The sequence below is a fragment of the Nelumbo nucifera genome, chromosome 5 (genome assembly GCF_055504915.1).
Source record: "Nelumbo nucifera cultivar China Antique chromosome 5, China Antique-T2T, whole genome shotgun sequence".
NCBI lineage: Eukaryota > Viridiplantae > Streptophyta > Magnoliopsida > Proteales > Nelumbonaceae > Nelumbo > Nelumbo nucifera.
In genome coordinates, this window is record NC_142653.1 from 22,655,127 (window position 1) to 22,677,925 (window position 22,799).

Below are 22,799 nucleotides of genomic sequence, written 5' to 3' on the forward strand. Positions count from 1 at the left end.
TCGTGCACAATAGCACATAGACAAAAGGGTGTGCCCACCACCCGTGATATGATTTTATTTGTATTTCTTCTCATTGCACGTGCCGTGACTCCGTGAGGTGAGAAAAATCGTTTCTCATTGTGAAATGATTTGTGATTTGTGAAGGTGGTGGGGTGGGGGGTCTGGTTGGGCACATCCTCTTCTTTTTTCTTTCAAATTAATGTCGGTGGGAGTGGTGTAGTATGTGTGGTTTGGTTTATAAAAACCCAAAATCAGTTCTAATCAGCAGCCATCTGACTGTTGTTATGAAGAAGAATTACCCCCCACCCCCATCCTTGATAATAGTTTCTCGTTACTAGATTTTAATTGTTAACTTATTTGGCTAAAATCAACATTCACATAGGTGATAGATGATGTTTTAAAACTTTTTTCTTTCTTCTTTTATAAAAAAATTCAATTACCCCCCACGGAGGAGTGTGAAGGTCAGGAATGGATAAGGTAGTTGGTACCTTCTTATGCTCTGATTTTATTTGGACATCAGGAATGGATTTCAGTTATTTTGAATCGCAAATAATAATTGATATGAAATTAAAAACAACCAATCTCATTCATCTGGAGTCGTAGGGACCATTGGATTGGATAAAGGGAGTTTCCCCATACTTGAAATATGTGATGAAGATGGGAAAGTATTTTAGGTCTATACGAAATTACGAACAGAACGGTCCTTGTACTCAACACGTCTCCTTCCGTTTTCGTTTTGATGCATTAAGACTTGGGTGTTTTCCGTGGTGGACTCTACATCTCTTCTTACCCACAACACAACAATTCTGAATTCTATTTATGCAAACCCACAAAACGCTACGTACATACATTGGGAATAAGAAATCTAGACTTCTTGTGTGTTTTTGGTAAGTTAATTTTTGAATCCAGATTTCCTACACATGACAATTCTACCCACATATGGGAAATATCACATTTTTTTTTTATACGAGATATATTCCCAAATGCACGGAGGTAGAATTTTATGAATAGGCGTGGATAGAGTTATTGTTGGAGTCTTAATTTTCTCCCTTTATGAATCTTTTCTCTCTCGTTTGACCGTGATCACGTTCCTGCCTTAGTGTCTCTCATTCATTCGGTCGGTTTATCTTCCCTTTTTTTCTCTTCTTTTTCTTCTAGAATCTAATCTAAAATTACACAAGCATACCAATATACCACACATCTGCTTGCTTGTATCCACAATTTTCTTTTGTAATTTACTATAATGCCGATTTCATCTTTTTTTTTTACATGCATATCCTTAATGGTTAATATGGGTTTGACTATAATGCCGAAAGATATGATAACCAATCAAGAATTATAAACTGGTCAATTAAGTGGATTTTCATCAAATTTCATTGTGAATTTTGATTGTTCAAAGTCTTTTCCATATTATATATTTCTAGCATCATAATTTTTTCCTAATAAATATATATATATATATATATATAAAATAAAAGATCGGGAAATAAAATAAAACATACACCAAAAAGGATTTATAAATATTAATATATGTAAGAACAAGTGCCATGCACATGCACATGTATAAATAAACATTGACCATATATGATATCACGTATTTGGATTTAATTTTTGCACTTACAAGGAAATCAAAGCAAATATCTGGTATAGATAAATAATGGAGGAAGTTCATAGTTAATATACTCCAAGTTTCAAACTAGAACTGTAAGTAAGGCTCAGTTTGAAAAGAGTATAAATATAAATATGTAGAATGCAAAATCTTGTATTTTGTATTATTTTATATGTATTTATATTCATATTCTTTTCAAACTGAACCTAAAATCTCAAAACCATGGTTTTCAAAACTGGATCAGACCGAAAAAATCGGGAATCAGTCAAGTGACCGATTTCGTTTTTCCCCAAAATCAGAATTTTGCCAAAAAATATTGGTTTGGTCAGCAAACTGCTGACCTGGGTGTTCGAACCATTCAACGGTTTTGATCATTTTTATTTTTTATTTTTTTAGTTTTTATCAGAACGGGCCATCCATTCAGCTCGAACGAATAAACTATTCAACCCGAAAATCAGAACCCTAACAGATTCAATTTTAAAAACCTTGCTCAAAACCATAATTGGAAGCACAAAAGAAAAAGAACAACAGTTGATACTGACTATAGTATCATGCTGACGGTCGATAGGGATATTCCTTATTTCTTAACCTTGAAAGGAGTAAGCAAGGTGGTAGTTTGTTTGTGTATGTTCTGCCTAATTTCATGCACGAAATCATTCCGATATGTGTATCTGACCGACCAAAAATGAAATATTTCCGTCTTCTCTTCCCTCCTGCCCAGATATCTGTATCTAAACGACTAGATCTTAATTTCTCTGCAGGTCAAATGTGCTTATCTTGATTTTCTAGTCATAATTTGTTTGGAGGTCAGGTCAATTTATTTACTGTTTTGTTTGTGGGTTCAACTATTATATTACATCAGAATGAAATTCGAAAAGACAAAGATATCTAAAAAAACTCTTAACGAATTAACCAATATTATAAGCGTGGAATTAGCTAGGTGGTATCTATCAAAATTCATGGATTTTAATTGGGCAAAACTCATTTGACAGCATATGGCGTTATAAATTTTCTCGTTGTTTATATCATAAAACCCAAAGTCTATTATTAAGGTTTTCCGTTGAGAGAGACAATATTTGATTAATCCTTAAAACTATTTATTATTTGAACAAACCATGGTCTAGAATGTATAGCTAGCGTCACCTTGTAAGTTAAATTAATATTTAATAAAAAACCAATATAACAAATTTGGGTTATTGTGAAAACACCCCTTCTTAAGGCCTTTATTAACCCCTATACAGGTGTCAGGTGGGTAAGAAAAAAAAAAAAGGTCCCCAGATTAAACACAAATCCATGCCTGTAGCCAAGACTTTACATTCAAAACTAAAATTGACTCTAATGGGAGGAGGAGGAGGAGAGTGCCTTGTTAAGCACGCCCTTTTGCCATAATTACATGCTTGTTACAAAGAGTCTAAACTCTTTTCTAGAACATTGTGACTTGTGAGAGAGACCAAAGTTTCCATTTTTCTATATTCACCAACAATAGGTATGATGTCATTAGCCATCTTTTCTTTAATTTCTTGCTCTTTCAATTTGTTATCCTTCCTCCATATCCGGAACGAATTAAACTATTATGGCTTTCTTTTTTGTCTAGAAACAAGACATATTGGTTAAACTCACCATAACTTTTCTCTTAAATAAAAATTGTAGAAAAAACGCCAAGAATTATAGAAAAACACAGAAATTGCAAATAAATAATAAAATATAAAGGAAAATTTATACATTGTAGAAAATAGAAAAATGTAAAATACATTGAAAACTATAACAAAACACTAAAAACGCAAAAAAAAATGAAAACTGAAAAGACCCTTTTCCTCTGACTCGCTATTCAAGGATAATTTAGTTATGAAAATTGTTATTTATGCTGACATGAACACCTCTTAAGAAGCATTAATGATGCATTAATGGAAGGTAAGTTTTGGAAAATAAAAACTTACCGACATGGTGAATTTTAGACATTTTGAAAAATTGTGAATTTAAGAGAGATGCTAAAAACTTATAATAAATTTTAAACAATTTCCCAAAAAAAGTAGTTTCTAATGATCTTATCAGATCGAGCTGCTGAAACAAAATGGAACGTTCAGATAAATAAAGAAAATAAGTTTGACTTTGGGACTTTGCTGAATTTGTTACATTATCTCAATATCGGATATGAATTAAATGCAATTAACCAGATAGGATGATCCAAAACTGAATTTTCCTACTATTTATGGGCGCAACCCAGAGAATATTCCGGTTTGCTTTTTTGGTTTCTTTTCTTTTCAACTCTCTCTCAGTCTCTCTCTTTCTTTTTGTCTATGTTCAATGTTCAATGCCAAGTCTTTCTAAGGATGATGATGATGGCCTCATCTTTTATAATTATTGACCTCCAGGCCTCAGCCCACCACAAGAAGTCAAGAGCTTTTTTTTTTCTTGGGTCAAGTTGTAAACTTGTAATATTTCCTGTCCCAATACGAAACGATCCTCTCCCTTTCATAAAATACCCATCCATATCCTACCCGAAATTTTAAGTGCTGGGTCTGGGTGGGTAAAACCCATCTCCCTTATGACAGCCCGACCCATTTGGAATATGGTTATCGAAGCGGTGGATTTATGGATCATTGAAGCAGAAAGTTTGCAATCAATCAAGCAAGGAACCTTGAAGAGCTGCTGTTTTATGAGATCTTGACACGTCTATAGTGGTGTAGATTCAATAATGTTATTGGTTGTGTGTATGTGTATGACAGTGATGAATGGCGATTGCTACTGAAAACGAAATAAATCAAATAAATGTAATTTTTTTTTTTTTCCAATCAGACAATCACTACACAAAAGGTAACTCGACTGCTAATAATGCTATTCTACGCAGCAGCTATTTTAAATTACTTTTTATCTCCATCCTACTCTACCTTTTATTATTTTCCAGCAGCAGATTCCAGACAAAAGGCCTCATCAATGACTAACTATGAGGGCCATCGGGCCATTACCTCCGATTAAGTGACTCTTTTACGAGAATCGAGATAAATGAAAATTATTAGAATTTTGGTGTAGTAATTAAATAGAGTAATCATTATAATAAATATTTTACATTAGTTACAATTTTTTAAAATTAATTTTATTACATTAATAATTAAATTGTGTTATTTTCCAGAAAAAATTACTAGAAATCAATGAATACACAAAATTTTTAACCAATAAATTCTTTATAAATGTCATTTAATATTAGTTAAAAATTATAAATTTGAAAAATAAAGTCAACAATTATAGCTCCAGGAAAGAGTTGGTGGAGTTTGCAATTTGGCAAACAAAATCATAATTTTGGAGAAGAAAATAAAAAAATATATTAATGTATTTTTGGAAAAAAAATTTTAAGTGTAGTAAATAATTATTAAAAATTATTGGAATATTTTGAAAATTTTATTACATTATATAGATTTTGGAAAATTATTTAAAAATTGTGATTTTCATTTTAAATTATTAAAGATAAATTAATGTTGGTAAAGGAAAATGGTAATTTGAACCAATAATTACACAAATTATTTATGTTATTAATATAAATTAGTATAATATTGAAAAATTTTAGAAAATGAAATTATTAATTAACATATATTAAAAAATAAAAGATAAATTAGTATAATTTTGTAAATAATATATTTAAAAAGAAAATAAATTATTTAATATATTTAAAAAATAATAATTTAATATATATATTTTTGGAAATTTACCAGCAGCCGACATTCGACATTTAATTGATAGAATTTATTAGTGAAAAAGTAACTTAAACATAAGATTCAATAAGAGAATGTGAGTTAATACCATAAATTTAAGATTCAATAAGAGGAAATTGAATGAGGTGAAATGTAATAGTTTAAATTATATTTTGTGCTTACCAAATTCAAATATATATTCTAGAGTAGGATTCAATGAATAATAATGGGAGTTAATACCTTAAATATAAGATTTAATGAGAGTGAATTAAATGAGCATAAAGTGATTATTCAAATTATATTTTTGGTCTCACAATTAGAGAGTCACCAAATTAAAAATTGAAGTATTTTAATCAAATAGACATTCTACATTCACATTCACACTTTTAATAATAGTATAAATATAAACAATTTATGTAACACATATGAACCATGAACATGAAATTTTGTAGGTGGACTTTGGCTAGTTATATTTAGACTTTACGTGATTGATATAGTTGTCGACAAGAGAGATAATGGTTTGATGAATCCATGAAGCCCATAAAATTGGGAATATTATAGCTTGACAATGCGTTTAGATTCTCATATACGGACCACCGACTACCATGCACTAAGTAGGGGTGAGAGTTAATCGAATTGATTGGTTCAATTTTGGTTAACCAATATAAAAAACTGGCGGTTAATTGAACCGACTGGTATATATGTTTTTCTATATATTATTTATTATTTAAAATATAATATTTTATATATATTTTTTATTATATATATTATAAAAGCTAAAAAACCAAAAAATCAACAAATCAAACCGATAATTAACTAACAAATTTCAGTTCGATTCCAATTATCAGTTTTCCAAAAACCGATACTACCGGTTTGGTTAAAAAAAAAGAGCACCCCTATCAGTAAGGTTTACTCTCACCGGCCAGAACAATGTCAATTAAATTTAAAACCTTAAAATACATAAAAACAAAAATGAAAAAACTGTAGAGAAAAATGATCGATCTGTTTTGCCATGTGAAAAAAGCTAATCAGCTGACACTTGTATGATTGGGGCAGGGGTAGAATCCATTGGCCTCCTGGGCCACCAACTACATCTCTTCGGTATGAATCCATTGGTATTGAGTATGAATTCATTCTCAAATATTAAATAGAGGAACGATCCCAATTCCCAACAAATGAGGTTTTTATTGTTCATCCTGACCGTCCCTAAATTGACAGTAGTATTAATAGCAAAAGCTTACATCTATTATTACATTAGGCAGTACGGTTTTTTCGGCTGCAGAAGGAATATTACAGACATTGAGTTCAGCTCTCTTTCGTACCCGTGGCCGTTATAAATAAATGAAAAGAAAAGATGCTTCTTCTTAGGCTCATAGCTGCGAATAAATGAAAGGGTATTAATTTTGCTTAGGCTAGCAGCTAGCTGTTAATTTTGAGGAGGGTCTTACTTTTACTTTCCCCTATGCGTTTTTGATTTCTCTCAAGTGATGCTAAAAAGCAATGTTCAATCAATTGTTTGATTTTTGTTGGTGAAAAACACTTGATTCCACTGTGGAGGCTTCAAAGTTTACTTCATATCCTTCTTCCTCGCTTAATTGCGCAGCTCATGGATCAGCACCAGCATGGTCTCATCCTTGATTCTGTGATTCTGTCCATATGTGGTGTGGTCTTGCATTTCAGATTTTTTTGCTTTTTATTCTTGTAAAAGACAATTTAATCGAAAGTGCCTGTTTGGGAAGTTCAAAAATCATTTGGTTGAAATATTTATCATAGATCTCAGGAAAGATCATAAAAGTTAGAAAAACGTTTGGTAATATGATGAAAATGTGTGTATATATATATAAATGTTTTGCGTGTGGGCCAATAAATCTTTCATTTAACAAGTAAAATCCACATGGTGGGTCTCGCATATCATTGGTGGACATATATGTGGGGCCCACATACAATTTTTAAGGTAGACCCCACACTATTGGTGAACATGTATGTAGGGTCCATGTACATTTTCTAAGGTGGGCCTCACACCATTGGTGGACATGTATGTAGAGCCCACATACATTTTTTGAGGTGGGCCCCATATACATGTTTGCATGTTAGGACCAATGACACCCCAACATGGATTTCCTATGACACCCCATTTGTTTGTATGTTGGGACTAAACTTCGTTTTATGACACCCCAACATGGAAAAAACACACCACAACTATATATATTTATGCAAAAAGGGCAAATTTTTTAAACTTTCCCTACTGTTTAGTTAATTGACACACTGTGTCCTTGCTATTTGGTCATTGTCTTAAACCATCTTTACTGTTTTTGACAATTGACTAGCTCTACCATTGTCATTGGTGTTTGTTAATGTTCTGTCAAAATTCGTGCACATGTGACATTACATGAAGTATAAATTTTTTTAAAATCCAATATTACCCTTCATTCTCCTCTATAAGCCAAGTAAGAATCATCATCGTAGAATCTACTATTCATCGTCCTCAACCTCCTAAAGCATGAATAGTGGCAGTGGAGCACACGGAAACCCCAAACCCATCTCACACTCAGTGGAGAGAGTTCTCTCTCTCTCTCTCTGTTAGGTTTCCCGACAAGGTTTGGCTCGCCCAAACCCACCTTGCACTCAATGGAGAAGAAGAGGAGTACATGGAAACCCATCAAAGCTCAATCACATCGATGTTAGTTGCATGGTTTTTTTTGGTCTGTAGTAGCTGATAGACCTGTTTATGGCCCGAGCCTAAAGCCTGACTTGGATAGGTATTTTATAATATATTAATTATATATATTATATATTTATGCATTTAATATATGTAATATTTTTTTGCTATTAAATTTATTATTATATAATATATATTTAATATTATCGGGCTCAGGCTAAGCTTATTTGGGAAAGCCCGAACTCAGCACAAAAAATAGTCAGGCCTATTTTCAGAGTATGAGCCTGAACCCGTGGGCTTAAAATTTTGTCCAAGCCCGACGGGTCAGACCCCCATGAACAGGTCTAGTAGCCGGTAACGAGATCCGGTTTTTTCTGGTTATTGCAGCGGCAATCTACCCGACATCCCCCTTACCCGGCCACTCTCATTTCCCTCTCTCCCTTTCACTTTCTCTCATTCGATCCCCCAGTTCTATCGATCTCTCTATTTTTCTCTCTCATCTTAACCTCCCAAGCACCTACAGTGTTCATCGTCGTCCCTAACCTGTGGTCTTCATTTAACCTATGAAGATACGACGCATTCATGCTTCAATCCACTTCAGCAGATGGGACTCCCAGCTGAATAGAGCTCTGTCTCCATGCTTTGATCCACTTTGGCAGATGAGGACTCTTAGCATCGACTGCGAGGGTGAGCGGCAGGAGCTCTGTTCGATCCACTTCTTAGGAGCATTGCCTTCGTTAGGCACTACTTCCTTGAATATGGTCTTCAGGTGTCTTGGGCTCACATTCTCCCCAACCAAAGTCAGAGAAATCAGAAAAGTTACTTCCTTGGTCTGAATTAAAGCACATGGTGGTACAACCATCGGAAGGGAAAACGATTTGAAACCGATTTGGTCCTCCACAATGGCGTGGTTCTGAGGTTTTGGCAAACATCCATAAACCAAAATTCGGGCTAGTGAAAAATACCTTTTTTATAAATCGTGGTTCTGAGGCTATGCACAAAATATTCACCATTATATTACACAAAAACTCTCTGTAAATGCCTGAACTCTTCAGGATTAGTCTTAATTAAAGTTCTAGTTTCCGTGTGCTCCACTTCTTTCTCCATCGAGTGCGAGATGGGTTTGGGCGAGCCGAACCTTGCCGGGAAACCTAACCGAGAGAGAGAGAAAGAGAACTCTATTGAGTATGAGATACTTCCTTGCCGCTGTTCGTGCTTTGGGAGGTTGAGGACGATGAATAGTGTTCGTGCTTCGGTGGCTTGAGTTCCTTGCGGTTGTTGGTCGATTATCAGCGAGGATCGGTTCTTGGTGGAGGGTAAATTTAATATTCTATTTTATATTGAAAATATGAGAAATAATGAAGGGTAAATTTGACTTTTTGCTTTTTTCATCAATGTTTAACGATGATGACAATTATCAGAAAATCTGGAGGTGGGGGTGGATTCAAGCCGAGTCAAATTGTACGGAGGCTTGAGCTTGGCTCGCCAAGGTAGTACAACTGTACAAGGCCCGAGCTCAAGCTCAATTCGAGCAAGAACTTTGAGCTCAAGCTCAGCTCGAGTCAAAACTCGTAAGCTCAAATTCGACTTGAGAAAAAATGTTTTATAAATATATATATAATATTTTTTATTTGATATTTAAAAAATTAATAATTATAATAATTAGTTATTATTATATATAAAAATATTATATATAATATTTTTATTATATATTATTTTCTATAATTTATTATTATTATTATTATTATTATTATTATTATTATTATTATTATTATTATTATTATTATTATTATTATTATTATTATACTTTAAAAAGTACAAATAGCTGCAATAATATTTCTGGAATTTTTTAGGACAAAATTTGTCCCTCTATATTTAAATTTATTGATAAAAATGAAGGCAAATAGGGTAATCGGTTACTGATATTAAATGAGTTGAAAATAGGTAATTTTAAGATATTCAAGCATTCAATTCCCTCTCATTAAATCCAACATTTAAGTTATTAACTTGCACTCATGTTTTCATCTAGGTGGTGGTAAGAAATTTAACCATTTTGGGTTAAATGGGCCAATCCATGTTGCCACAATTAAATAATAAAATGAAAAAATAGATAGAATTAAAAAATTAAAAATTAAAAAAATTGGGAACATTTTTAATATATATTAAACTATAATAAGTATGATAAACAACAAATGTTTTTATTAATGATGGAAATGGAATGTAAAATTTAAAACCAATTAGAAATAAAAGTACTTTTATATTTTATCTCATTAAATCCTATATTTAATATATATTTTTCTTATCACTAAATTCTTGTAATTAAATCCACAATACTAATTTTAATAGTATAAAAATAAATATTTTGAATAGTAGTTTGAAAAGAAAAACATTTTCTTCCCTTCCGGTGGTGGGAAAGCAATTTGAGCATTTGGGGTCAAATGAATTAATAAATAATGCTATAATTAAATAATAAAAAATTAAAATAAATAAATATGAAATATAAGAAGTATTTTTATTAATGATGAATTGGGCTCAAGCTCGGCTGAAACCAAGTCCAGCCGAGCTCGGCTTGTGGCCACCCTTACCTAGAGGTAGTTCAAGACAATAAGTAAACACTAAGACCTTCAAGTTACCAATTTTTCAATGATGATTGAAGGGTAATTCTAACATGTTGTAATGGTATGATATTGGAAGAGTTTTGACCAATCAAAACACCATGGATTTTTATTAATAAGACCTGATTGGTTGCCAATTTACCAGTTTTATGACACTAGTAGTTTGATAGATTGGTTATAATTTAAAAAATTTTCTGGTGTGATCAACTAAGAGGTGGCTCAATTGGTATGTTAGCTGGTTTACTCCAACATAGACGGGAGATTCAATTCCCACAACCACCAACTTTAGGGATGGAGGGTTATTAGTCGTGCAAATCACCAAACAAAAAATAAAAAAAAGTTTTGGATAAATGTTTTAAATTACACTCTACCCTTATTGTTTCTGACAATTAACTCGTTCTACCCTTACCATCGTTAATATTCCATCAAAACTCGTATACACATGATGTATAATTTTTTAAAACAAAAATTTACCCTTACCATCTTCTTCTAGCGGCAGCAAACTGAGCTGGCTTGGTCCTTAACTAGCGACGGCGGTGGCCCCCTCCACCTCCGGCCTCTCTCTCTCTCTCTCCTTCTTCCTAGGGGTGTACAATTGGTCGGTTCAGTTTGGTTCGGTTAGAATCGATGATCTAACCAACTATTTGGTTTTACCATCTCTCCCAACTGAATTGAACCAAACCAAATTGAGTTTAGAACCGAACCGATCCTAACCAAATTAGATTTGGTTTTAATAATTAATTATTAGTCTTTAATATAGGTTTAAATAATTAGTTTAGGTCTTAATGAACAATTAATACAACTACAACTACACTCATTTAATGACTAATTAGTAAAACAACTACACCCATTATTCACAAACAATTAATGAATAATTAATAATTAGTCTAGGTTTTAATACTTTAGTTGTTTAGAGTCTCTAGACAATTAATTAACTATTATTAATTAAAAGCTAGAATAAAATGGAGAATTGCGAATTTGCCATTGGAAAAGATAATAATTATTAATTAATAGGTATAAAGTTTTAAATAGAATATTATATATTTATTAGGCATAGTTAAATACAAACCACTAGTTCGGTTTGGTTTAAAATCTCAACCAAACCGAACCGAAAACAAAAATCGATTTTTTAAAGAAACAAAAACCAAATTGATACCCGAATTAACCGAACCGAACTAGCTTATTCAGTTTGGTTCAGTTCAATTTTTTGATTTATCATTCGAATTTGAACACCCTTACTTCTTCTCCTTCATTCTCTCTCTCGCTCTCTCCCTTGTTTCATCATCGCCGCTATAATATTGGACCCCTTCACCTCCGGCCTCTCTCTCTCTCTCTCGTTTTCTATTTTCCCCACTTATTCTCAAATTTGGACCTCTGACCCAGCACCCCTGTTTTTCCCACGACATCAGTCTAGCTTGCCGATCTTCACGATGACAATGCTTAACTTCACTCTCATGCCAACATCACCTCCCCTAGTTCAAATCTTACCTAAAATACAATCCTAGACCGGCTTTCATCGAATTCGTCAAGCCGGTCTTCTCTCTTTGAAAGGAAAGGATCCTTTGGTCGTCAATCTTTATTGCGGCATCACCGGTGAAACAATGGCGATAGTAACAACGATAATGTATTTATCGATTTTGAGTGTGACCCATCCCAGAAGAACCGTTTCCCTCCTCATTATCCTCTTGGACGTAATCTACAACCACCATGGTCATTCGAAGATAAGCAATGCCACTTCTTTGGATTGAAACCAGTGACGCAAAGCTTTTGGAAACCCTGAGTGGCACAAGGTATTGGTGATGTTTGCTTTGAGTTATCTAATGTTTCAGTCCATGATCCTTCGGATAGTCTGTTAGCTCCGCAATGCTACCGTCTCGAAAGCGGTGATGAGCTTCTTAGGGTAAGATGAACATTTCAATCCTTCCGTTAATATTTTAACAATAATGATAATTTTTCAAAATAGTAAAGATAACATTAGATAATAATGAAAGACTATATTAATCAATTAGCTAAACAGTAGTTTAAGAAATTAATCGAATATCATGGTATTTCATAAAGGTAAATCCAAGCAAAGATGTCAAAAGGAAGGGGTGATCATTTAAGGCCGTAATCAAAGTTTTTAGGCCCTACCTGAATTACAAAACTTTAATTTTTGGGTAAAATGGAAAATAATAAACAGCAACCCTGCCTGTGCTAAAGGATAATAATATTATTACCCTTCCAAGCATAGTGTGGCTATTTGTAATTTAGCTCAAAAGTTTTTACCCAAAAGTCTAAAGAGGGAAGAAACACTGAACCTTCCAAGCAAGTATCGTCCATTTACCGCGAATTTATTCGTCTTCGTCCCTTTCCCGGGAAAAAAGAGAGAAAAGAAAGAGAAAAACATGAGTAAAAATATAAATCAAAATTCTTCACGGGTCTTGCGCCTGGTTTCAGGTGAGTGCTCTCTCTCTCTCTCTCTCTCTCTCTCTCTCTCTCTCTCTCTCTGCCTGTTTCTTTTTCTCTTGATCTTATATTATCTCGTATTCTTTCTTATGTTTCTTGAATTCCATGTCTTAGATCCGTTTCGACTTTCCATGTCTCCTTTTGATTTCAATGTTACACATCATATTTATATTGGGAGTTAGAAACAATAGGATATTTCTGTTTAATTTGCAGTTTGCACCATGTTTGGGTTCTTTTCTTAGTTTAGATGCGTATTGGAGTTTCCTCCGGTGGTCTTCCTGTTAGACAGCTTCATTTTTATTAGGGTTTGGGGCCGGAACTCGGAAAACCCCAGATGCGTCCTTTTTCTTTTTAAATCTTGGACGTTTTTATTGTCTTCTTTTTAAAGATGCATTAACCTAGATGTGGCAACTGAAAAGGTTTGGCATGATTCATTTGGCGATTTCTCGTTTTGTGGTTCAGATTTTGGTTCTCTAATGGTAAAATTTTCGTTTGCTTAGGTTAGTTGGTTTGTTGGGTTACTCGGTTTTTTATTGTTATGCTCTGAGTAGATTTATGTAGTTTAGAGTATGTGGCGCTTTCGAATTTGGAACTGAATCTGAACATTTTGAATTGAACAACATTGTTTTCTTTTACTGGTTGGTGTTGATTTCGGTTCTATATGATGTCTTTGAAGATTTAGGTTTTGGAGATGGCAAGTGGATTTGGGGAATCGACAAGCAAGCCACCCCAAAGCCCTTCTTGCTCAGGAAGTGGTAGCAATGATGCTGGCAATTTTGAATGCAATATCTGCTTTGAATTAGCTCAGGACCCAATTGTGACTCTTTGCGGCCACCTTTTCTGTTGGCCTTGTCTTTACAAATGGCTCCATATTCATTCACATTCACAGGAGTGCCCGGTTTGTAAAGCCCTTGTACAGGAGGATAAATTGGTTCCTCTTTATGGCAGGGGAAAGACACCAACAGATCCAAGATCAAAATCCGTTCCTGGTATTAATATTCCAAATCGTCCAGCTGGGCAAAGACCGGAAACAGCTCCTCCTCCAGATACGAACCATTTCCCTCAACATGGGTTTGGATTTATGGGTGGATTCCCTCCAATGGCGACTGCAAGGTTTGGGAACTTCACTCTTTCTGCAGCTTTTGGTGGTTTGATTCCTTCCCTGTTTAATCTTCAGGTGCATGGTTTCCCCGAGGCTACTGTCTATGGGGCTGCGGCTGGTTTTCCCTATGGATTTTCTAACTCATTTCATGGGGGCCACGCTCATGGGTTCTCTCAGCCTACAAGTCAAGCACAACAAGCAGATTTTTATTTGAAGGTGATAATTTGGGGGGTTGTTGTCTTTGCGATCCTTGCTCTTTTATTGTAATAGGTGAACATGCTGCAAGAATTAAAATTGCGGATGGAAGTCCGAGATTTTCACTTGTTTGTAAATCTGTAGGTCAATTAGTTTGACTTTTATTATGAGGAAATTGTCCATATGATACTTTTTTCAATCCTCTTCTAGCTTGTGTTCTGTCTTCCAAGTATGTAGAACGTAACCTGTATGTTTTCATAGATGACTTAAGATCTCTCTCTCATATATATTTTGTAGTTTCTGACAATATATTAACTTTTTAATCTGAGTAACTGTTGGCATGGAAGATGGTGGCTTCATTAGCATTCTTCATGTGCTTGTTCAGGAACACCTACTTTCAAAAATTTTTCCTTTTTCACCTTATAAATCTACAATTTGCCATTACGTGGTGTAATGGTAAAATCTAAGGTGGTCAAGTGTGAGAATGCAGTTCTAGTCTGAGAGTGGCCATTTAGTGTGAAAACAAAAAAGAAGCTAAAGGTTAGGACTCTATCTAGTCAACCCCTCCCAAGACCCAAGATATCTGGGAGGATAATGGCCATGACACCTTATAAATCCATAGTTTTACCATTAAAATTGTTATCCATGCTCAAAATCCTTGCACAAGCATCAACTTGGCATTAATCCATTGTATATTATTAAATAAGAATGAGAAAACAACTATCTTATAAAATGAACCAGATACTTTAGGCTGCAATTCTTGCTTATAGTTGGGAGTTGGTCTGAAATGATTCAGGTGGAAATGATGACTCTCGGCAATGAAAATGCAATTAGATAAGAGTAAAGGAGATTTTTTGGAGACTACTTGGTCCTTTTTTTTTCTGGTGGTCTTATGGGTTCCATGTCACATACTTCCAATTTTAATTATTAATTTTGTATCAACATGATGTCCATGTACTGCGTTTGTTATTTCTCAGTAATGCCAGTGATATTGATTACTGTAATTTATATTTCTACTATTTCCTTGAAATTAGTTGGTTTCTTATTTCCAGGAAAATGATATTGCAACATTTAAGCAAAAATATTGGTTTCTTTCTACTATATTTCCAGTGTTGCTACATATAAATGATATATCAAACCATCATGTATGGAATAGATGCTTCAGATCCCTTGAAATGGGAAATCTTGTGAAATCTGGTAGAATTGCATTCTATGAAATGACCAGATCTGAATTTCGAAGTTCATAAAATATTTTGGTTGGATGTTTCCAAGTAGTCGACTGCCAGGGAATGCTCTTGTATGGGGTTGTCGAGGGCATTAGGCCTTTGAGCGGTTAGTGTAATGTTGGTTTGATTGAGTGCATTGTAATATGACAAGGTTTGAACTTTGGAGTGGGTTTTGCAATAGGATAACGTCTAGGAAGTTTGGTGGTTACTGGGTTTATCTTGAACAGTTTGTAGATCATCTTCTCAACATGAAATCATAAAGTGCAACCTGATGTAGGATGTATGATAGACATTAGTCTAGGAAGTTCGGACAGTTTGTTGGTTACTGGGTTTATCTTGAACAGTTTGTAGATCATCTTCTCAACATGAAATCATAAAGTGCAACCTGATGTAGGATGTACGATAGACATAGACAAAGGACCAGTTGGCTTTCAAATGAAATGTTTCTGTTTAGGCTATGTTTGGTTTGAAGGAAAATGCAGGGAAATGTAGGAAAACCTTTACAAACCTTGTATAGGTTTTCCTATCTTTCCCTACCTTTTCCTTCAAACCAAACATAGCCTTAGGGAAAACCTAAGATGCGGGAAAGACATGGTATGGAAAGAGTTTTGACCAATCAAAACCCACCCATGAATTTTGATAAATAACCCCTGATTGGCTACCATGTTTATTGATTCCAGTTGACTGGTGAGAAGTTTTTCAGATATCAATCTTTCCCATATCATACATAGTTGAACCTTTCTGTTTAATACAGATGTGAAAGATTATGTGATATTGGCTTTGCTTCATAAAATATCCGTGATGATTACTTTCCATTTATTTATTCCTTAAACAGCATTTTGCCCTTGAAAAGTTTGGAGAAGAATGGGGGCTTTTTTTTTTTTTGCACCATTTACTATGATTCTCCCATCTTGTTTTTAGGCCTTCAAAATCTACTAAATGTGATGTTCATCAAGGTTTGGCAAGATTGATTGTTTCTCTATTTGGGATAAAGATGGAGGAGGTAACCTGCATACTGATATTGCTGGATAGTTTATCTTGATTTATTGGAACAAAGAATAAGTATACGAGGATTTATGGTGTGTAGTTGTGTACTTGCTGGAACATGACAAAAAAATACAACCTCAACTTCATCAGGATAGTGTTATTTTGGGGCTGTGTAAGTGGTTAAAAAGAACTTTGGGAAAAATTTTCAGATGTAAAATGCTGAAAGGGCATTATAATCAGCTTCAATTTTAATTTTTAACGACATCGTGGCATCGTGTTATTCTTTTTTGGGCACCGTTTTGGGGTGCGTGGGCCGTGTGGCAAGAAAATGTTTTGTCGAGCTAATTTTGGGGAAGGGGAGCTGTTTGGATAGTTCTTTTTTTGGGGGTTGCAGAAAAAAAACTCTACAACCACCAATACAAATCCACCATGTCACTTGATCACTTTTTCGTACAGAGCTATGGAAACCTGGAAGTTAACAGCTGTTTTGTGACAAATGAATAGTAACACCCGCCCAGTCTTTTTGAATTAATCGATGCATTCCTCTTCGCACCCCTTCCCCACCCGCTTTCCGCTCTGGGCTCTCCCCTGTTTTACATTGATCACCGGTGATGGTTGTGCCATCGGAACACACATTCCATACCGGAAATCTTTGTTCTCCCAATTTTCTTGTTTCCTTTTCTTCCCTCTTCCTCTGAATTGGCAATTTTCTAATCGGACAACCACTTGCTCAAAAGAAGCTGTTGCAACCACCGGGCATCTGACACAGCACCGTAGAAGGCCAGAAATATTGCCGCAGAAGGTTGGAGATATTGGTGTGTTCTTTGGTCTTGAAGGTGTGGAAAAGCCAGATCCTAGAATCTATGAGAGTGTGCCACAGAAGTCTGGAAATATTGCACCGGGAAAAGCTTTGCATGTTGTAGATAGCTTGCGAGAGGATTACATGCAAACAAAGTGTATAAGAATGCATGCATTGATGCTTCCTATACCTGATATGTGTTTTTCTGTTATTTTTTCTTGATTTCTTTGGACTAATTTACATGAAGGTTAAACCAGTTTATTGTTGATAATCATTGTTCCTGTCAAGTTTACATTTTGCGCTGAAATTGCTTATTGGGTGATGTTACCCACTTGGACAACTGTGTTTGTTTTGATAATTCAAAGTTTCAAACTATAAACGTTTGTGAGGAATGTTTTTAGCATGTCCAGTGGATTTGAGGCACATATTTTTGTGTGACAATTCTAAGAGAAATAAGACCAAACACATTCCTCTTCGGAGTGGAAGTCAATTCCAATTCTGGGCAGAACCAAATAGACAGGAGGAATAGACTTATTTCAATAGCGATTCTGGTTTCAATGTAAAATTTAACTTCTCTCCAGCTAAAACTGATCAGAGAAATCTCGCTAGTGAAGGAATTCCAATGCATTAGCACTGAAGACAAGGAATTCTCTACTCTCAAACATTGAATCACAAGGACTAAGGAACTTTAAATATAAAATAGCTTGTCCTCCCTTAGTTTATTCTACTAAAAAGCATTTTATTTTACCCTGAATAACGGCAACACTGTCACTTTGGAGAAGATACAAGATATAAGAAATACATACATTACATACTAAAACAGCTTCTCTACCAATGGTTGCCAACTCGGAGCAAGCGGTGGCCTGGTCAGAGTGTTGGGTTGCCGATTCAGAGGAAGGGGAAAGAATAGGAAATAAGAAAAATGAGAAAGAGAGAGTTCCAGTATGTAGCGTGTGTTCCCAGTCGGTGTGGAACAAGGGAGAGCTTAAAGGGGAAGCGTGAGGGAGGGAGGGCGAGAGAAAAAAAGGGCGGCGGAGAGGAGTGCATATCGATTAATTGCAAAAAAGACGGGGTGGGTGTTTAAATCTTAATAAAAAATAATAAACTATTCGGTGGTTGTAGGGTATTCTTCTGCAATCACACGATGTAAAACTCTCTTTGGCTTTGTATTGGTGGCTCAACTGCGATCAAGGCTAGGCTGTCAATGGAGCGGTTTAAGATTGGATCCAACCCGAATAACTTGGATTTGAAATTTTGAACAATGAACACCCACTGTGTTATCAAATTGGATTGGACTATAATAAACGGTTCATTTTATTATTGGATCTAACCAAATTGGATCCATTAATTATCCAATTTGAATGTTGTGAAAGAAAAAAGGGACATTTTAATTTGAATGTGGTATGGCCACTCTTTTTTTTCCCCCTTCTCGGAGCACTGGCAACAACATAGGAGATTCAATGAGCTTCCGCGTAGTTAAATGACAGAATTAATGGATGGTAACCAGATGTTGGATGACGGAGGGATGGTGCTGAAGCACTGAAATCACAGTAAACAAGTTGCTTTATGCCCATGGCTATGTCTGGTTTGAATTTGACAAGAAAATAAGAGAAAAAGAAATCTGAATGTTGAGGGAAAATTAACAAATTTTGTGAATTCGTTAACAACTTCTCTGTTTCCCTCTTTAATCGTAACTCTAAATGCTGGTCCTTGATGATCAATTCTTCTCACAGAGAAACCGAAAATACATTTAAACATCTACTTCCAACATGTGGTGCAGTCTGCAAATACCTAAGACATTGAGAGATCCATGCATCTTTTCGAAATTTCATTGCCGTATTCCCAGGACGTTGCTGGCTCCGGCTACTGGAGCGGAGGACGAGGACGAGTGACGAGTAGCCTTTGTTGGAGTACTCGATCGATCGATGAGGTTTAATTATTTTGAGTGGGGCTGATGTATTGAAAATTTGAAACCCAAAACTTTCAATCGTTGGGTCTGTGGTTGTTGCAACAAACCAGAAACCACAACGTTGGTATTATTTTGAAAATAAATAATTTGGCACTTGTTTGATATGATCTTGAAAAATCCCAGTTTCTGTTTCATTACAAATTGCGGATTGGATTTGCATAATTTGGACTCGTATCTGATTATGGATTAATGTTTGTCGGATCATCATTGGATAAGATCAGAGTCTGGTCCTTTGACAGCTCTACCGGTGCTTCTGTCCTTGTGCTTGAAGGCAGGTCTTTTCTTTTGGGGTGGGGGGGTAGCACATTAATTTTACAGTTGGCACTTGTTGGGGGTGTGTGTGTGTGTTTTGGTGCAATAGCAGGTTACTCCAGTTGAGTTGTCTAAACTCTACAGCAAAGTGCCTACTTCCCTACTTTCCGTCACTAAATTTGTTTTGAGAAAAGATAATTTTTAGGACTTTGCTTTAGGAGGATGATGATCATATGTAAACCATGCCATCATGTGATATTCTGTTCCAGATTGTAAGATTTTCCCCCTTATTCTAAGACCCTGTCTACCCACTGTTTATATATACTGAAGTCCTTTCATACAAGTTTGAGCCACATATTCTCTCTTCTCAACTCGGCCACTGATTCTGAGAACAAAACTAATTAAATATACGTGGCCCCAGCTTTATGTGTGCATGCCTTTTATCTGTTCTGGGTACTTATTAATGATGCATCTTTTGGTGTTGTGTGTACTTAATGATACGCATTTTGGTTTCAGTTTGCGTGATGTAGCTAGGTATATTTTTAAGGTTTTACTTTTTCGTTTTTGATTATTCTGGGAATAGCTTTTCCGTTTATTTCTATCTTAATCCTAGTACTAGTTAATTTGTATAACATGCATATGGCTTCACTGAAAAAGCCTGATCATTTCTTAATTGTGAGTTGTGACTGCATTTCCAGTTCATTGCATTTTTTATTTTCTTTCGAGTTGGGGGGGAGGGGCGTCAATGATGAACAATAATGATTTTGAGGAGGTTTATTCTCCTCTCCTTGTTGCTATATTGTTGAGTTGGCCAGTTGGGTAGTATCCTTCCTGTAAACGAGTGGGTTCCCCATTGCCTTATTGCATATGTATGGATCTTATTGGTTCAGCTTTTAGAAACTCTTGGGTTTAATTTCATTCTCTTAAGTACTCGATCTACACCTTGGAATAGGAACTAAGGAATTGTAAGGAGTCATTTGAATAGGATCATCAGATATATATAGTATCATGTAGGAGCAAGCAGCAGTAAAAAGACAAGTTAGACTGGGGGCGTAGATGGACCACCGGGTCAGCACTCAGCAGCACTTAACAAAGAATAGTCACTTAAAGTCGACAACTGATTCATGTCTCTTTCTTCTGTGACTTTTCGTTTTGTTAATTTGATCGAGGGTTTTTTGTTGTTGTTGAACATGTAAATGAGTAACAAAATGTTCACCAAAAAATGAATGATATGAAATATTTCTTGTTTGTATCAGTTGGATGGACCGTAGGAGTGACTGAAATGGTTGGGGACTTATATATATTGTAGAGTTGATGGAGGAGGTGACAAACCAATGCAGTGAAAGCATTAGAAATTGTGGGAATTGGAGTAATTGAAAGCTTACATACACACTAGTAGTGATGTACATGTATGTATGTGGAATTAATAATTAATTGGTGGTAGAGAACTTTGATGTGCTCCTGGTCCTGAACAAGCAGATATTTAAATCTCTCTCTCTCTCTCATCCTGGGCTGATGCTGATGCTCATGTTAATTAACCTAGTTACCCTGTTTCATCGATCTGATGATCCAGTAATTCATTTTGATGTCGACTTGAATTATAGAGCGGAATATGAAGGAGCGAGCTACGTACTTTCTGTTTCTGGCACATGGGCGCTTCTGCATCCATGGCTTGTCCATTCGGCGGATCCCCCCAGCACCAGCGAATCCATGCCCGGGTAGTATACGTGGTGGGAACTGTGATGTAAAGTACGTAGTGTTTTGTAAGGAACGATGGAAACAAATCTAGGCTCGGTTTGGAAGGAGTATAAATGCAAATATGCAGAGCGCAAAATCTTATATTTTGGATTATTTTGTACGTATTCATATCATACCTATTTGCATTTATACTCTTTCCAAACTGAGCCTTAAAGCAACTGTTCAGCTGAAAATATATGTGGGATTTGTAGTTCATTACTTTCCATGAATCCGCCTGAAATCACGACATTTATAGAAGCTAAAACTCAAGTGATCAAATCAAACTTTAATTTTTCATTTCTTTTATTGCTTTCCTCAACCCTACTATCTTAATTAATATTCTCTTCCTGCTGATGCTACAGAATCTGAAGAGAGGTCAAAAGGGCCTTCGGTTGGCCGGGCTTCCTTTTCCTTTCTTTTTTTCTGAAAATAATTGATGCCTAATTTAGGGATTATTTCCTGATCGATGTTGAGGTGAAATTAATTCTACAAAAATAACCGACGTCAACATCACCCAACAATCACGGCTGCCACATAAAACATTATACATGTGATGAGCATGCAAATGCAAATGTATTTATGGGGAAGAAAGACTTGCTATTGTCACCATTAATTTTTAATTTATCTCCTACTTACTATCATTACTCTACAGTCCACATCTCATCTTCTTTTCAACACTTTCATTTTTGAGCAAAGTTTGGAGGAGTAGTCATCATAAAATTTAATTAATCAATCAACGTCAGAGGGTGTGAATAAAACATAATTCTCATGAAATTACATATCTTTTGAAACATAGATAATATTCCATGGAGAGGAAGGCTCCTCAAAAATGATATCAATTCATATACCCTTGTTATCACTTTTAACCTTTAAATTACAAATACTATTATCCATCGAGAACGTTCCAGTGTCATACGAATTTTATAAACCAAAGTGAAAGGCACCATTAGTCAATAGTCAATACGTATACAAAGAGCTGACGTCGTGGATTTAGATGGGCTTAGAGGTACCATGTGCATCTTGGGCCCAGAAGAAATTACTCAAAAACGGTTCTGGATCTCCTGCCCACAAGGACTCTGCCTATGTATACCAACAACACACTATGCATTGAAAATATCTTCCGTTGCATAATATTATATAAGAGAATGAGATATTTTCCATCGTTGATTGTACTGTTATATGGGTAAACGTAGGCAGAGCAGGACATATAAGTTAATTTTTGGTATGGTTACATCGATTTGGTAACTTAAAATGAAGATGACACGAGTAAAGCTATGTAACCGTGAAGATTAATCTTTCATCATCATCATCATCTAAGGTGGTGTTCAATAAATTTAAAGTCTGAAGTCTAAACAATCTGAAAAAGCTCTCTCTTTTTCTTTGATTTTCGTATTCTCTTCGTACAAAGGGTTTAATACAAAGTTAAATGACTTTACCATAAATCAAAAAAAAGTAATATAACTTGTCTCTCGCAAGAGTAAATTTCTGGCCTCGTCTGCCCTTTCAGTTCAGGTGATA

At 35.1% G+C, this 22,799-nt stretch overlaps 1 protein-coding gene across 2 annotated transcripts; it reads left to right on the top strand.

The window, feature by feature from the left end:
- The first annotated feature begins 12,850 nt into the window (after positions 1-12,850).
- On the top strand, positions 12,851-14,670 carry LOC104595779 (uncharacterized). 2 transcript variants are annotated; one of them, XM_088887398.1, is made up of 2 exons: positions 12,851-13,005; positions 13,691-14,670. In XM_088887398.1, exon 2 carries the CDS (start codon positions 13,706-13,708, stop codon positions 14,381-14,383), a length of 678 nt encoding a protein of 225 aa, XP_088743524.1. In that variant the 5' UTR covers positions 12,851-13,005; positions 13,691-13,705; the 3' UTR covers positions 14,384-14,670. The 2 variants fall into 2 exon arrangements, with proteins under 2 accessions (XP_088743524.1, XP_010254967.1); XM_010256665.3 differs by lacking the exon at positions 12,851-13,005 and adding an exon at positions 13,036-13,514.
- Positions 14,671-22,799: the final 8,129 nt, after the last annotated feature.

Bases quoted from the DNA above. Each gene is read 5' to 3' on its own strand.
- LOC104595779 (XM_088887398.1), top strand. From the start codon at position 13,706: ATGGCAAGTGGATTTGGGGAATCGACAAGCAAGCCACCCCAAAGCCCT.